General features: G+C 45.7%; 1 protein-coding gene across 4 annotated transcripts in view; it reads right to left on the bottom strand.

Annotated features, from left to right (window-relative positions):
• Positions 1 to 17,229, bottom strand: part of ABCB5 (ATP binding cassette subfamily B member 5) — a 61,723-nt gene that overhangs the window by 38,977 nt on the left and 5,517 nt on the right. For 2 of the 4 annotated variants that reach the window (XM_069960477.1, XM_069960479.1), the window contains exon 1: positions 13,951 to 14,029. The exons of the other annotated variants lie outside the window; for them this stretch is intronic. In XM_069960477.1, coding sequence (XP_069816578.1) covers positions 13,951 to 13,992 — 42 coding nt within the window. In that variant the 5' untranslated portion in view covers positions 13,993 to 14,029. Of the gene's footprint in view, positions 1 to 13,950; positions 14,030 to 17,229 lie in introns of those variants that run through there. 4 annotated transcript variants of the gene reach the window in all.

Genomic DNA, 17,229 nt, shown 5'->3' with positions numbered 1-17,229 from the left:
TACTTTTACATTTAAACTTGTGTTCTTGAGTCTTTGATATGGGGGGATGCAGGACTCCCTCCCCCTCCCATGTTTCTGTTGGTTCCTCCCCCCCCCCCCCCCTTCCTCCCTCTCACCTAAGACCCTCTCTATATTTTATATCTAGAAAAGACTGTTATGACTGTTATGACTCTGTAACTTATATCTACATTATGTATTATAGTATGTACAGTTTTGAACTGAATCTATAATGGGGTCCCGACCCCTTTCCCCCCCCCCCCCTCTTTTCTCTCTGTATTCCCTAAAGTATTGTTGTCAAAACTAAAAAAACTTCAATAAATAAAGATTGAAAAGAAAAGCTCCTTTTTCTGAATAGAATATACCACAGCTGAGCTGATAAGTATTGGAAGACTTAATTTTTTTTAAATGGAAGTAATTTACAAATCTGACACCAGTTCATTTGAAAAAAAAAAATATATATATTCTCTAGAGTATCCCTTTAACATGGGAAGTCACAAAACTGAATAATATACATGTGCATGTCACATGTGAAAAACACAAATCTGGTCAGCACATCCAGAACAACTAATATACATGAGCAGGTGCACACGGCTATGGCTGTGATGCAAATGTCAACATAATAAAAGATTACAGCAGCACACTGTGCTAAGCAGCAGGCATAATGGAAAGAATATGGCACAACTACAACTCTGAGAAGGCACACGCATTAAAGGGATTTTCCCAATTGGCAAAGTTATCCCGTGTCTAATCGCAACCCCCCATTCCCTCAAAACACACAATCTTGAGAACAGGGACCCAGTAGTTTGCACAGGTGTGACATCACTCCATTCATTTTCAGGTCCCAGCAGCAGAGAGTACTGTGTCTGGAAAAACTACATGACTTCCTGCAGTGCATACAGAAGTAATTAACAAGTCAAAATATTTCGGACAGTTGCTTTTATCCCCCCCCCCCCCCCCCCCCCCCCCCGGAGTAGTCCTCTAAACATACATTTAAAGGGTAACTCCAGGTAGAGGTTAAAAAAAATGCATATAGCATTACTTACCTATCTATCCCAGTTTTTAAACTGCCAAAAATCCATTTGTTTTAGGGGGTTGTGTTCTGTATTGTGTTTCTGTACTTCCTGGTTGAGCAGTTCCCAGAATGCAGTACTGGTTCCAGAATGCAATGCTTTCCCTCAGCTGTTCATCACAGTCCTCCACCCTGCCCATTCCCGCCCAAATCTGTTGCAGAACATCTAGGCTCATTGTGTTACTGAAATATTTGCAGTACTTTATCATTTCATTGTGGTCCCACCCGCACAGCACACAGTTACTACCTGTAACACCACACAGCACGCTGTATTCTCTACCTGTAACATCACACAGCACACTGTATTCTCTACCTGTAACACCACACAGCACGCTGTACTCTCTACATGTAACACCACACAGCACACTGTATTCTCTACCTGTAACACCACACAGCACACTGTATTCTCTACCTGTAACACCACACAGCACGCTGTATTCTCTACCTGTAACACCACACAGCACGCTGTATTCTCTACCTGTAACACCACACAGCACACTGTATTCTCTACCTGTAACACCACACAGCACGCTGTATTCTCTACCTGTAACACCACACAGCACGCTGTATTCTCTACCTGTAACATCACACAGCACGCTGTATTCTCTACCTGTAACACCACACAGCACGCTGTATTCTCTACCTGTAACACCACACAGCATGCTGTATTCTCTACCTGTAACACCACACAGCACACTGTATTCTCTACCTGTAACACCACACAGCATGCTGTATTCTCTACCTGTAACACCACACAGCACACTGTATTCTCTACCTGTAACACCACACAGCGCTGTATTCTCTACCTGTAACACCACACAGCACGCTGTATTCTCTACCTGTAACACCACACAGCACACAGTTACTACCTGTAACACCACACAGCACGCTGTATTCTCTACCTGTAACACCACACAGCACGCTGTATTCTCTACCTGTAACACCACACAGCGCTGTATTCTCTACTTGTAACACCACACAGCACACTGTATTCTCTACCTGTAACACCACACAGCGCTGTATTCTCTACCTGTAACACCACACAGCACGCTGTATTCTCTACCTGTAACACCACACAGCACACAGTTACTACCTGTAACACCACACAGCACGCTGTATTCTCTACCTGTAACACCACACAGCACGCTGTATTCTCTACCTGTAACACCACACAGCGCTGTATTCTCTACTTGTAACACCACACAGCACGCTGTATTCTCTACCTGTAACACCACACAGTGCGCTGTATTCTCTACCTGTAACACCACACAGCACTGTATACTCTACCTGTAACACCACACAGCACACTGTATTCTCTACCTGTAACACCATACAGCACTGTATTCTCTACCTGTAACACCATACAGCCTGTTGTATTCTCTACCTGTAACACCACACAGCACGCTATATTCTCTACCTGTAACACCACACAGCACTCTGTATTCTCTACCTGTTACACCACACAGCACGCTGTATTCTCTACCTGTAATACCACACAGCACACTGTATTCTCTACCTGTAATACCACACAGCACACTGTATTCTCTAACTGTAACACCACACAGCACGCTGTATTCTCTACCTGTAACACAACACAGCACACTGTATTCTCTACCTGTAACACCACACAGCACGCTGTATTCTCTACCTGTAAAACCGCACAGCACACTGTATTCTCTACCTGTAACACCACACAGCACCCTGTATTCTCTACCTGTTACACAACACAGCACACTGTATTCTCTACCTGTAACACCACACAGCATGCTGTATTCTCTACCTGTAACACCGGACAGCACTCTGTATTCTCTACCTGTAACACCACACAGCACGCTGTATTCTCTACCTGTAACACCACACAGCACGCTGTATTCTCTACCTGTAACACCACACAGCACTGTATACTCTACCTGTAACACCACACAGCACACTGTATTCTCTACCTGTAACACCACACAGCACTCTGTATTCTCTACCTGTAACACCACACAGCATGCTGTATTCTCTACCTGTAATGCTGATATGGGAATAAAGTAAAGAATTTTTTTAAATTTATTATTTTTTTTCTTTTTATTTCCACGCACATATTATGATCAAGCATCTTTTATATTTGAAGTTGAGCCCCACAATAAGGAGTTTATGCGATATTATAATCCATGGGATATACTGTTTATGCCTTGTTTTTTGTCCAGGTGGGATTGGTAGTGCCGGCTCTGATCCTCTGTGCTGTTTAGCATAATTTACTTGTGTTACTGCATCATTTTTGTGAATACACTGCAGTACTGTAATTAAACTCCAGCATATGTGAACATAGCCATAATTTCAGTGCAGACTTTTGCACAATCAGTGAAATCAGTGCAGCACCTGCTTCTGGCTGGTCAGAGATGGTGAATTACTCCAGCCAAGCCTCCTGGGACATTATGCCCTTCCCCCTGTCTGCATCATCAGCCTGATCTCAGCAAACACACACACAATGTGAGCATGGAATACTTATCTCCTAAGGTGGGAGAGCAGTGGAAGCAGGAGACAATGTGAATTGGCACAGAGGCCATTTTTCTTCACTTCCTTGATTTCTATCAGCTACCAGTGTGGCAGAAGCGTACAGATATGGTATTACATTGTATAGACACATCTATATTAACTTTTAATGTACTTTTAATAGAAATTATACAAATTTTACAAATAATACAAATTTACTTATGTGGAGTTCCCCTTTAAAGCTACTATACATTGAAAGATCTGAAGCAATGTTTGGCTAAGAAGGAAACTAAATGGATATTCTGAATACAGTGGTCCCTTTTGGACTGAATGAAGGCAATAGCTTTGTCTCTTTTTTGTAATAGTTATCTGCCCTTTCCATCACTTCCTGCGCCTTCTCTTTTCTTTGCTCGTTTGATTATAGGTCTGGGTCCACGATGTCTCCACTTACATCTCAGCTGAAATATCACTTCGAAACTTCCTGCAGTCCTACTAATGAATGATGATGAATTTTTGGTTCCGTTTATGTCCAAGTAAGGGGCTTTCGTTTCTCTTGCTTATTTTACCCCCCCCCCCCCCCCCCTCCATTTTTTTAAAACTATTATGTATTATCTCTTTTGAGGCATTTTATTGGTCACCTAATAAATATACTTTTATGTCTCTAATTTATTTTCATATATGTTTTTAGGTGTTTTAAGGATGGTCAACATTTCTCCCCGTGTTTGAACCAATGGACACAGGGCCGGGACAAAGAGTTCTGCAGGGGGGGGGGTGCATAGATATGAGATGTTCTGTAGGGGTGTGTGGGTGCATAGATATGAGATGTTCTGCAGGGTCAGGGGTGTGTGGGTGCATAGATATGAGATGTTCTGCAGGTCAGGGGTGTGTGGGTGCATAGATGTGAGATGTTCTGCAGGTCAGGGGTGTGTGGGTGCATAGATGTGAGATGTTCTGCAGGTCAGGGGTGTGTGGGTGCATAGATATGAGATGTTCTGCAGGTCAGGGGTGTGTGGGTGCATAGATGTGAGATGTTCTGCAGGTCAGGGGTGTGTGGGTGCATAGATGTGAGATGTTCTGCAGGTCAGGGGTGTGTGGGTGCATAGATATGAGATGTTCTGCAGGTCAGGGGTGTGTGGGTGCATAGATGTGAGATGTTCTGCAGGTCAGGGGTGTGTGGGTGCATAGATATGAGATGTTCTGCAGGTCAGGGGTGTGTGGGTGCATAGATATGAGATGTTCTGCAGGTCAGGGGTGTGTGGGTGCATAGATATGAGATGTTCTGCAGGTCAGGGGTGTGTGGGTGCATAGATGTGAGATGTTCTGCAGGTCAGGGGTGTGTGGGTGCATAGATATAAGATGTTCTGCAGGTTAGGGGTGTGTGGGTGCATAGATGTGAGATGTTCTGCAGGTCAGGGGTGTGTAGGTGCATAGATATGAGATGTTTTGCAGGTCAGGGGTGTGTGGGTGCATAGATATGAGATGTTCTGCAGGGTCAGGGGTGTGTGGGTGGACTGTTATGTGATGCTCTGCAGGGTCAGGGGTGTGTTGGTGCGTTGTTATGTGATGGGGAGAGCGGCCTCTTGTGACCGCAGGTAACTCTGCCACAAGAGTGCAGTGAAGAGAAGACGCATGGCCCAGGTGAGTATAAGTGGGGTTTTTTTTGTCTGTTTTGGAGAATTACTGTTATATGGGAAGGGTTAGGGAGCACACAGGGGTCTATATATAACTGGAAGAGCACACAGGGGTCTATATATAACTGGAGGAGCACACAGGGGTCTATATATAACTGGAGGAGCACACAGGGGGTCTATGTATAACTGGGGGCAGCACACAGGGGGTCTATGTATAACTGGGGGCAGCACACAGGGGATTTATATATATAACTGGGGGAGCACACGGGGTCTATATACTTCTGGGAGAGCACACAGGGGTTCTATATACTTCTGGGGGAGCACACAGGAGATCTATATATTTATGGGGGAGCACTCAGGGGGTCTATATATTTCTGGGGGCAGCACTGTTACGGCCGCGGCGGCGTCCCGCGTTCCGGGCCGCCGCCGCGACCGCTGCCTGCCCTATGCAGCAGCCGGTGTCCATAGTCGGGGACCCGGCGCTGCTGTCACCTCGGCCCCGGGGGGCGCCTCACCTCTCCACGCTCCTGTCTCCCGCTGTGCCGGCCGGCGCGCGCGTCCCCGCCTCCTAGGGCGCGCGCGCGCCGGCTGTCTCAGATTTAAAGGGGCAGTGCGCTCCTAATTGGTAGTTGCACCCAATCACTCCCCTATAAATCCCAGCATGCCCTGTCCTTAGTGTTGGAGCCTCTACATGCTTCCCATAGCGTTTGGCCCAGCCCCTGTTGTTCCTGAGTCCTATCTGTTACCTGGTCCCAGTCCCTGTTCCTGAGTCCTATCCGTTACCCGGTCCCCAGTCCCTGTTCCTGGTTCCTGTTTCCCAGCCACTCCATCTGTTCCTGCGTTCAGCCTGTCACGTGCGCTCTCACCTGCAGACCTTTGCCAGTGCCATCTCCTGCCTACTGCTCCTGCCACGCCTCGCCTGCCGTCACCAGCAACCAAGCCAGGGGTAGCGACCTGGGGGTCGCCCGCCGCAGCAAGTCCATCCCGCCTTGCGGCGGGCTCTGGTGAAAACCAGCGGCCCCTTAGACTCCGCTCCCTGGTGAGGTTTGTGCCATCGCTGGTGCCGGTCCAGTGGATCCACTACTCCAGGCGTTACAGTAGGCTCCAACCATGGATCCCGGCGAGGTGCCAGATCTCCGTGACGTCGCCAGAGTGGTCGCGCAACAGGCTCAACAAATCCAGAAACAGTCACAGCAGATCCAGCAACTCACTGCCGCCTTACAGCAGCAGACTACTGCCCAGCGCACACCATCTCCTGACGCTGCTTCTTCACTCCGACTGGCCCTCCCAAGCAAGTACTCTGGGGACTCTAAGTTGTGCAGAGGATTCCTGACTCAGTGCACCATGCACATTGAACTTTTGAGTAGTCAGTTTTCCACCGAGCGCTCTAAAGTGGCTTTCATCATCAGCCTATTAGAGGGTAGAGCCCTGGCCTGGGCCACGCCACTGTGGGACCGTGATGATCCTGTTGCTGCCAATCTCCGGGCCTTCCTATTCGAGTTTCGCTCCGTCTTTGAGGAACCTGCCCGTGCTTCTTCAGCCGAGACTGCTCTCCTCAACCTCTCTCAAGGCAGCTCCTCTGTTGGTGACTACGCCATCCAGTTCCGCACCCTGGCAGCTGAATTGGACTGGAACGAGGCCGCCCTATTGGCCACCTTCAAGAAGGGCCTGTCTAGTCGTGTGAGAGACGTGCTCGCTGCCCGAGACCTGCCTACCTCCCTGAACGAACTCATTCTACTGGCCACCCGAGTTGATACTCGTTTTTCGGAGAGGGAGGAGGAGGTTCGGCATGAACATTTACTAACCCGTTCCCGTCGCCATCCCCAGCTGGCGCCAGTTTTCCAGAATCCTGACCTTTCGATGTCCCAACCCTCTCCTGAGATTCCTATGCAGGTGGAACGGGCTCACCTGACGCCTGATGAAAGAATCCGGCGCCTGGAGCAGAATCTCTGTCTCTATTGCGGTGGTTCCGATCACTTCCGGCTGGGATGTCCCCTACGTCCCCAAACATCCGGAAAATGCTCGCACCTAGGTCCGGTGGGACAGGTGTCCCTAGGTGTAAATGCCACCATTCCAAGTCTGTCTATGCCAGTTTCCATCCGGACTCCCTCAGGACAAAATCATCTGACTACTGCCTTCCTCGATTCGGGGTCAGCAGGCAGTTTTATTGCGGCAACATTGGTCCAAAGATGGCGGCTACCCGTGACCCGACTAGCCAGGCCCCTGACTATCTCCTCGGTCACGGGCGAAATTCTTACCGACCGTGTGTACTACCAGACCGCATCTTTAGTCCTCCAGGTGGGTCCTTCACATCAAGAAGAGATATCCTTCTACGTCCTGCCCCATTCTTCCCCCGCGGTCCTCCTGGGACTCCCGTGGCTACAAGAACATGCCCCTCAGCTGGACTGGAGAACCGGGGAGATTCTCAGTTGGGGTCAGGACTGTTCCCACCAGTGTCTCAAGTCACCTCAGACCAAGTGTATTATGTCATTTCCTGTCCCGGCCAAGCCTCTATCCGGCCTACCGGCAGAAGACCAAGACTCGGCGGATGCCTTCTCTGCCGAGGTGTACCCTCTCCCCGTACCCAAGACTAAGGTCGTGTTCTCTCACCACCGGAAGAACTTACAGAAGGTCCCTTGCCACGTTATACCGCCTGATCGCCTAGTACCAGTCGTCACCTCCACTCTTCAGAGAGTACCCCCCGGAAAGACTCATGTTCACCCTGCGCTTCGAAGAGGTATTTTGAACTGGGGACATTCCTCGTTGGAGGCCGGGCACCCGGGAGTCCGTAAGACCGGCCAACGGATCTCTCGCCACTACTGGTGGCCCAGCCTATCCCAAGATGTCAAAGACTTTGTGGCTTCCTGTACCATTTGCAGGCAAGAAAGAGGGGGAGGCCAAAGGGGGGGGGTACTGTTACGGCCGCGGCGGCGTCCCGCGTTCCGGGCCGCCGCCGCGACCGCTGCCTGCCCTATGCAGCAGCCGGTGTCCATAGTCGGGGACCCGGCGCTGCTGTCACCTCGGCCCCGGGGGGCGCCTCACCTCTCCACGCTCCTGTCTCCCGCTGTGCCGGCCGGCGCGCGCGTCCCCGCCTCCTAGGGCGCGCGCGCGCCGGCTGTCTCAGATTTAAAGGGGCAGTGCGCTCCTAATTGGTAGTTGCACCCAATCACTCCCCTATAAATCCCAGCATGCCCTGTCCTTAGTGTTGGAGCCTCTACATGCTTCCCATAGCGTTTGGCCCAGCCCCTGTTGTTCCTGAGTCCTATCTGTTACCTGGTCCCAGTCCCTGTTCCTGAGTCCTATCCGTTACCCGGTCCCCAGTCCCTGTTCCTGGTTCCTGTTTCCCAGCCACTCCATCTGTTCCTGCGTTCAGCCTGTCACGTGCGCTCTCACCTGCAGACCTTTGCCAGTGCCATCTCCTGCCTACTGCTCCTGCCACGCCTCGCCTGCCGTCACCAGCAACCAAGCCAGGGGTAGCGACCTGGGGGTCGCCCGCCGCAGCAAGTCCATCCCGCCTTGCGGCGGGCTCTGGTGAAAACCAGCGGCCCCTTAGACTCCGCTCCCTGGTGAGGTTTGTGCCATCGCTGGTGCCGGTCCAGTGGATCCACTACTCCAGGCGTTACAAGCACGCAGCAGTCTATACTATATTGGGGCTGCACAGAGGGGCTTTACTACAATACTGGGGCACAGGGACACCTTAAAACTATGGGGGCACAGAGGAGTGTAACTACTATATAGGGGTACAGAGGGGGCTAACTACTGTATGTGTTGGAGCCTAAAATGTTTCTCTGACAGATTCTGGAGAGAAGATTCACAGCCAGAAGACGACTTCTAGGTGGCCCAGGCTGGATGGAGGGAAAAAGAAAATGTGACAGATCAGAGAAGACGGCCCATGTGAGTCACTGGATGTAACTGCACAGTTATAGGGTTGTAGTGATAGGGGTCATGGTGTGGCGGTATTACGGAATGGTATCATTGGGGATATCTTTCTGTTCTGTTCAGTGCAGTTTTCATGTAATATGTAATCACTGTATGGTGGAAATAGTGTTATAAGGTAACTACTGTATGTATTGGGGCTCTTAATACAGTGTGGGGGTACATTCAGGGCATTATACTGTGCGGGGAGCACCAATTCTAATGTGGGGGGGGGCGCCATTTGCCTTCTCTGCCTAGGGCACCAAAACTCCTTGTCCCGGCCCTGAATGGACATAGGACATCAGACATTAGACTCCTTGGGTCTTAGTTTGGCATGTTTTTGCCCTCATTAGACTATTTCAATTATATGGGACATTGTTACTATAGTATTGGTGTTGTTCTCTAATGGTTTACTATGATATATTGGATGTACATAGCACTGGGCACTTTTTTATACAATGGTCTTGTTTGAGCTTTTATGCGTGGCACTGTGGCATTGGGCATAGTGCAATACTGTATATATAATATATGATGAGATATGTTGTGATATATTCAATATATTTTACAGGATAAACAGGACTAATTAGATGTTGGCACTTTATTAAATATGACCACATAAGAACTTAATATATCATGTTTACAGGCTTAGTGACCATGGGTAACATACATGTTTACGGGGTTGTCGCACACTTACATCACTATATATTTACACATATTTAATTAACTAGCACTATATTGACACTTTGGTGTCACTTTATATATACTCCCTTACAATATGATTTTCTGCATGGTATATATCACATATTCACATGGGTATCACACAATAATTCACAATGGGGTCACTTATTGGACACTAGTTTATATTTCATTACATCGTACAAACATTTCATCATCTGGTTTATTAATATACACTGTACATATATTTTGCTGCACTAATATGTTAACACCATATGCACCATATAGTTCCTAATCTATATATGCGTATTTGCACATTTTTTTTATATCTCTATATATTTTTGTATTATTTTTTATTATTTATTTGTATTCTCTACCATATGCTTTTTTTCCTTTGGAATAATTAATTATTTTGCTAGTATACAGGTTTAAGTATGACAGCACTTCTAATCATGTTTTGCATGTCACCTGCACTGTGCACTTTTTTTTTTTTTTTTTTTTGAGCACTTTAAGGTCTGTCCATTCGTTTTTGTATTTATTATATGTACAGAATGGTAATCATGGGGTTGTCCCGTCATCACGTGACACGTCTATGGGGTTAATTTTTACAATTCTTTTGGTGTTGTATGATGTAACCACTAGAGATGAGCGAACCTTGAGCATGCTTGAGTCGATCCGAACCCGAACTTTCGGCATTTGATTAGCGGGGGCTGCCGAAGTTGGCTAAAGCCCTAAGGCTATGTGAAAAACATGGATATAGTCATTGGCTGTATCCATGTTTTCCAGACAACCTTAGAGCTTTATCCAAGTTCAGCAGCCCCAACTTATCAAGTACCGAACGTTCAGGTTCGGATCGACTCAAACCCGAACCCGGTTTGCTCATCTCTAGTAACCACCCCTCGATATTTATATAACTAATATGGTATTTTAATATGTTTTATATCACATGACTGCTCATGTGATCCGTAGTACTATGTCATCCACGCCATTTCCGGCATAATGGATTCCTCTGGTCATCAGGTGACGGGTCAGGGCGATCACGTGACGATTCATCACATCCGGTCTGACGCTCCACAAAGGTAGTCTAATTTACCCATATATGTATAATACGATACTGTGTACCTAATAAATATCAGATGGCCATACAATGTATTTATTTGATGAGCGGATGTCCTAATGAGTGATATCACCTCAGATTCTATGATGATTTTCTCAGGAACTGGAAGTGATGTCACTTCTGGTTCTGCCGATTGAGACGCAGGATGGCGTCTGATTACAAGAAATTGGCAGCACATTTGGGGTATGTATGTGATTGGTTGATTGTAGCGTAAAAAGGGAGAGCCCAGCACTTGTGACATCACCCTCAATAAAGCAACACGTGAAACGTGTGTTGGTGAGTGGTGCGGTGGCCATTGCGGTGGCAAGGACACGATTTATAAGTAGTATGCACTAACTATATTAGGCTAATATATGATTGTTTACTGACCTATGGTTTAAATTTGAGTAGTCTATATGCCCGGTGCCCAGTGCTTTGTGTATGTAAATTAATTTACATTTTATAACTTCCATCTTATTTTTGAGGATTGAGGCTATGTTCACACTACGTAAAACTAAGGCCGTAGTTCTTGCCGCAGAACTACGGCCGTAGCTTTGCAGGGTGAAACATAACCTTACTTTCAATGGGATCCCGGCCGGAGCGTACACACATCGTATACGCTCCGGCCGGGATCTATGCGGCGCCGCAAATAACTGACAGGTCAGTTTTCTGCGTCCGGAATTCAGTGAATTCCGGCCGCAGAAAGACCTGTCAGTTCACACAGTAAAGCGAGTGGCTCCGGCCGCTTGCTTCACTGTGTGCTATGGGAAGCTCTGATGCGGGCGCATGCTGATGCGCCGCGGCCGGAAAGATCATCCGAGATGATCCGGCCAGAGACCGGCCGTTCCGTGACCCGGCTGGGGTCACGGAACGGACGGTCTCATACGTAGTGTGAACATAGCCTTACTGTGTAACATAATTTACTACCACCTGCTTGTTGGGGATCTGTGAATGTGTCAGCTCCTGTATTTGTATTTATTACTGTTTAAAAGAAAATTTTCAATACATTTATATATATTTCAATAAAGGATAATAATATTTTTTTTATATCTGGTCCTGCATTTTGTTTGTGGGTTAATTCCTCCTTTTTTTGGTTTAATATATATTGAAAGAGTGACATTTAAATGTCCTGGAATGGCTTACTGACAGACCTTAAAGGGATTATTCAGCGCTACAAAAACATGGGCACTTTCTTCCAGAGACAGCCCCACTCTCCAGCTTGGGTGGGGTTTTGCTGCTCAGTTCCATTGAAGTTAATGGAGCTTAATTACAAACCGCACCTGAACTAGAGACAAGAGTCGTGTTGTCTCTGAAAGAAAGTGGCCATGTTTTTGTTTTTGTAGCACTGGATAGCCCCTTTAATCCAGCTGAGAATCTAAAGCATTGCATAAAGAGTTGGAGTAGTTTTTCTTGGAAGAATGCCCAAAAAAATGCCAATGTCTAGAAGTGCAAAACTAAAGGAGACCTACCCCTAAAGATTTACATGTGTAATTTCAGGAGGTGAATACTTATACACAGTAAAGTTCCTGCTTTTTTGTCTTCATTTATGTTTGTGTCCTAGCAGAATATATTTTGTAGAATATATTTGGTAGACATGTTTTGTAAATCAAATGGGACAAACCCCCCCAAAAACACTTTAACTAAAGTGTTACATGTTTACATTGTGTAAGAAGACGTCCGTGTTAAACAATGGTCGCTGTTTACATGTTCACCTGTTTACATGTTCACCCTGCAGTATTGGCGGGATGAACATCATTTGATCTTAATTGGAATGCGGGCACATTGGGGTGTGCCCGCGCTTCAATTTACCACTGACCACAGTGTAAAATATGGCTGGGAGACTATTTTCAGTTTAATGAACAGCGACCGTAGAAAATGGACCTGTCAATTATTCTCTTTAGCCACAATGAACAATGGCCGTAGTGTATACAGTGTGTATACACTACGGCTGTTGTTCCATACACTTTAATGTAATTGCACGCTGTCCAATGTTGCAACCTGCAGTAGCAATCATTATTTAACACCCAAATACAGTGTGTGAACGTGGTCAAAAACAGGAAAGTCCAACAGCAACCTGGTCTGAGGTGTATGAAAGTCTATGAGCCTGACTCACAGCAGCACAGTGCTCTCCCCCCTCGTTCTCCCGCTCAGTATGGGTCTGACCACTCAGACCTGGACCGATCAAAACTCTTGACTCAAAACTCAGTTTTTGTATAACAACAGTGACACTATAATTCTAGGTCGCATTGCAGTAAAACAGGAAGAACACCAAGGAAGGTTTGCTACATTTATAAAGCAGAAAAATATGCCTAAACTGAATATATAAATATAGACGACCAAAGTTAGCTGAGTCTTTAAATGAAAACTCACACTAGATTAGAGTATTTTCAGCCCAGAAATTCACATAGCAAATCCCCAGCAGATTCCAGTACCAGCAGAGTAAATGTCATTTTTGAAGTCTCATCTAGAATTGAACCTGCAGTGCTGATAACCTGCAGCATGTCACTTTATATCAATGCAGAATGTAAAGCCTGCTGCACAATCTGCACCTAAAGCCATGCGACTTTTACACAGCAAAACAGTCTAATGTGCATTTACCCTAAGGAGTTAAACAGTCCTTTATGGTGTCCAATTAAGCTGCCGTTTTTATATCCTTTTTCATAGGATGGAGGGGGTTATAATAACTACCTTATTGCTAATTCAGGAGAATGCAGACAGGAAGACAGGATACTAGATGGGCTTATTATTTTATGTCCATGAACAGATATACTGTATATAAACATACATTTACAATACGTCGCCTGCAAAACACTCAAATTAATCTCCCATGCTGTAAACCGTACAGTAAAAGATATACAAAAACAACGGTCGGAGGTGTAAATCATGAAATAACTAAAGTAAACCTGGTGCAATAAATAGACTTCATATAGAGTGACTCTCAGCAATAACCCTTACATTCTGCATCTACAGCATCTCCTAAATAATGAAGCTTCCCACCCTGGATCACAAGGGGAATTCTGCATAGTCATTATATATACAGAAGATGTGGCCCTATGTACAGGTTCTACCTTGTCGCTTGCTCTTACCCCAGGATCCAGGTCTCTTCTTCTCCTTCTCTTTGCAGCCATCCTTCCAGCCGCACCTTCCTACCAGCCTGTTAGCTCTAAGGAGACAGGCAGGAGAAGGAGGAGTTAGACCAGGTCCTGTGCTGAGCTTAGAGTGCTGTTTCATCTGACAAAGCTTTCTTTCCGGTATAGAAGATAGGGCCCCTCCCAGCTCCACCTGTTCCATCATCAGAACTTCAGCCGCTGCCTCTGTACACACACAATGTACATCAGATTACACTGCCCTATTATTATCTGTACTACTTGGCAATGTATGGATGGTTGCTATAACATTTATAGGATTTATTGTAGCATCAGAACAGGTTAGTATGGATTAGGACTTTGAAGCGGCCCTTTTGGACGTCCTGTTTTTATTCCATTGTTCTTCTTGGAGTAAGAAGAAGCATGTGCCCAGAGTTTAATATGAAAACTCACGGGAAAAAAAATGTTTTATAGTGCGAGTATCCAGCCTATAGAAATACTATTGAAATCACAATTTCCAGTGCTGGAAAACTGAACGGTGAGCTAGGCGAAGTGAGAACACTTTTTGATGTGTCTCATATGAATTCTCAAATTAAAGGGGTACTCTGGAGATTAAGGGGGAGGCTTATCAAACATGGTGTAAAGTGAAACTGGCTCAGTTGCCCCTAGAAACCAATCAGATTCCACCTTTCATTTCTTTCAGGGTATGAACCTTAATAGCCAGCAGAGAAAGACTGGCTCTGCTTTCATTTATGAGGATCAAGAGCCTGGTCTGGATCCCCATTAGACCGGCGATTTGATCCTCAAGGTTTCGGACAGGCTAAGGAATATGTCAATCAAAAGACACTGCTCAGCTGCAGCGATCAAGGCTAGCAGGGAGCGGTGTAACTTCTGCATTACCAGGAGGCTGAGAAGCAAGCGGGTGTGTCACACAAAAAATAAAAACAGGCCCAGTTCACACCAGGCTTACTGCACATTTCTGACATCCAGAGCAGGAGAGACTTTCAATGGGGATTTGATATACTGCTCTGGGCTGTTCCTGTCATGGAAAGAGGTGGCAGTAGAGAGCACTGAGAATACAGCAGTAGAGAATACACCACTTCCTGTAGGGCCTACAGCAGCTGGTAAGGACTGGAAGACTTGAGTTTAAAAATCTGTATACCTTTCTGACAACAAATGATCTGAAAACACTTTTTTTCCATCTGGAGTACCCCTTTAACTTGCTAGGAATGCACTTAGAATAGGATGTTACTGTATGCTAACTAAAACTTTTTTTTGATGAATCTGCTATTGTTAGATTTTATATAACTTGATTTTTCCAAACCATATGATTGGTTATTAGCGGGCACGGTTATAATGGTTATTAGCGGGCACGGTTGACAGCTGCATCCGATTACTTACTGCAGCCCATCTCTGGTGTCTAGCGAGGAGCAATCCACACATCCAGGTCGGGGTCTTTGCCGTAATGGCGCTGATCCCGGCTCGGCAGCAGCCAGAAGCAATCCAGTACCTATCTCATTGACCTATGCTGTATAACTATACAGCATAGATCTCAATGAGAGATCAGTGTGCTTATACTAGAAGTCCCCCAGGGGGGCTCCTAGTGTAAGCGTAAAAAAAAAAGTGTCATTATCAATAAAAAAGCCCCCTTCCTTAATAAAAGTGCGAATCACCCCCCCTTTCCCCACGTTATAAATAAAAATAAATAAATAAACATGTTAATTATTGTCGCGTGCGTAATCACACGAACTATTAGTTAATCACATTCCTGATGTCACACGGTAAATGGCGTAAGCGCAAAAAAAAACACAGTGCAAAATTGTGCCTTTTTGGTCGGATCAAATCCAGAAATATTGTAATAAAAAGCGATCAAAAAGTCGCATATGTTCAATCAAGGTACCGATAGAAAGTAAAGATCATGGCGCAAAAAATGACACCTCACACAGCCCCATAGACCAAAGGATAAAAGCACTATAAGCCTGGGAAGGGAGCGATTTTAAGAAACATATATTTGTTAACAATGGTTTGAATTTTTTACAAGCCATCAAATAAAAGAAAAGTTATACATGTTACATATCGTTGTAATCGTAACAAATTAAGGAACATATATAACCAGTCAGTTTTACCCTTGGGCGAGCGGCGTAAAAACAAAAACCCTCCAAATAAAAGAAATGCATTGGTTTTTTTTTCAATTTCGCCACACATTGTGGTTTCACAGTGTACTTTATGAAAAAATTCAGCCTGTCATTGCAAAGTACAATTAGTGGCGCAAAAAATAAGGGCTCATGTGGGTTTCTAGGTGAAAAAATGCAACTGCTATGGCCTTTTAAGCACAAGGAGGGAAAAATGAAAACACAAAAATTCAAAATTAGCCCGGTCCTCTAAGGGTTAATCTGCCTGTTTTGAGTATTCCCTCAAATGATTTCCCCCTTAACGAATCATATGCACAATTTAAAAAAATCGCACAATTTATGCTGTTACTTTGTTCACTAATTTATAATTAGTTAAATTAGTCCTATTCGGGTGGGTAAAAACCAAACAAATACTCTGTAGAAAAATTGCATGTTTTGGATAAATGTCCCCCTAAATTTTAAAAACTGAATTTATACCAGACAACAGAACCCATTTCCAATTGACTTACAAAAAAAATCAGTTCTGGTAATCAGTTTTCAGGTAATCAGTTCTGAATTTGTTGTCGGGAATCTGGGATATGTCTCCGAGCACCCATTCTCCTCGCCATGTATAACTGCATGGTGGAGCTTCTATGGAGCTGCTGAGGTATAATATTTTTATTTCTATGATTATTTGCCCCCTGTTTTGTAGGTGTGGGCTTATACAGGGCCCATTTTTGTGTCAATACAATCCCAATGAATGGAGCAGTATGTATCTGGAATCATTGACTATAAAATAATGCACCTAGGTAGAAATTTTGAATGGCTGCAAAACATGGAGATATGTAAATGACTAGAGGTGTAATCACACTCTGGATCTTGGCACAAGAGGGCATATAAAGTGCTTCCTCCACTGCCCTATAAAAATCCTCTCAGAGGCTACTTTTGGGAAGTGTACCCCTTGGTAAAAGATAGATGACTGTTACACGCCTCTAAGATGCACTGGAAGCAGGGCCGGCATTAGGGGGGGGGCAAGCAGGGCAAATGCCCAGGGCCCCCATCCCCCAGGGGCCCCCTACCGCAGTTCCAGTAGGAGAGGAGAGCACAGACAGCGTCCTCCAGCGTCTGGCAGTGATCCCTGGCTGCTGCTATCAGGGGTCACGCAGAG

Source organism: Dendropsophus ebraccatus, chromosome 2, assembly GCF_027789765.1.
Source record: "Dendropsophus ebraccatus isolate aDenEbr1 chromosome 2, aDenEbr1.pat, whole genome shotgun sequence".
Classification (NCBI taxonomy): Eukaryota; Metazoa; Chordata; class Amphibia; order Anura; family Hylidae; genus Dendropsophus; species Dendropsophus ebraccatus.
Note: the sequence above shows the minus strand (reverse complement) of the source record. Positions and strands in the feature narration are given on the sequence as shown.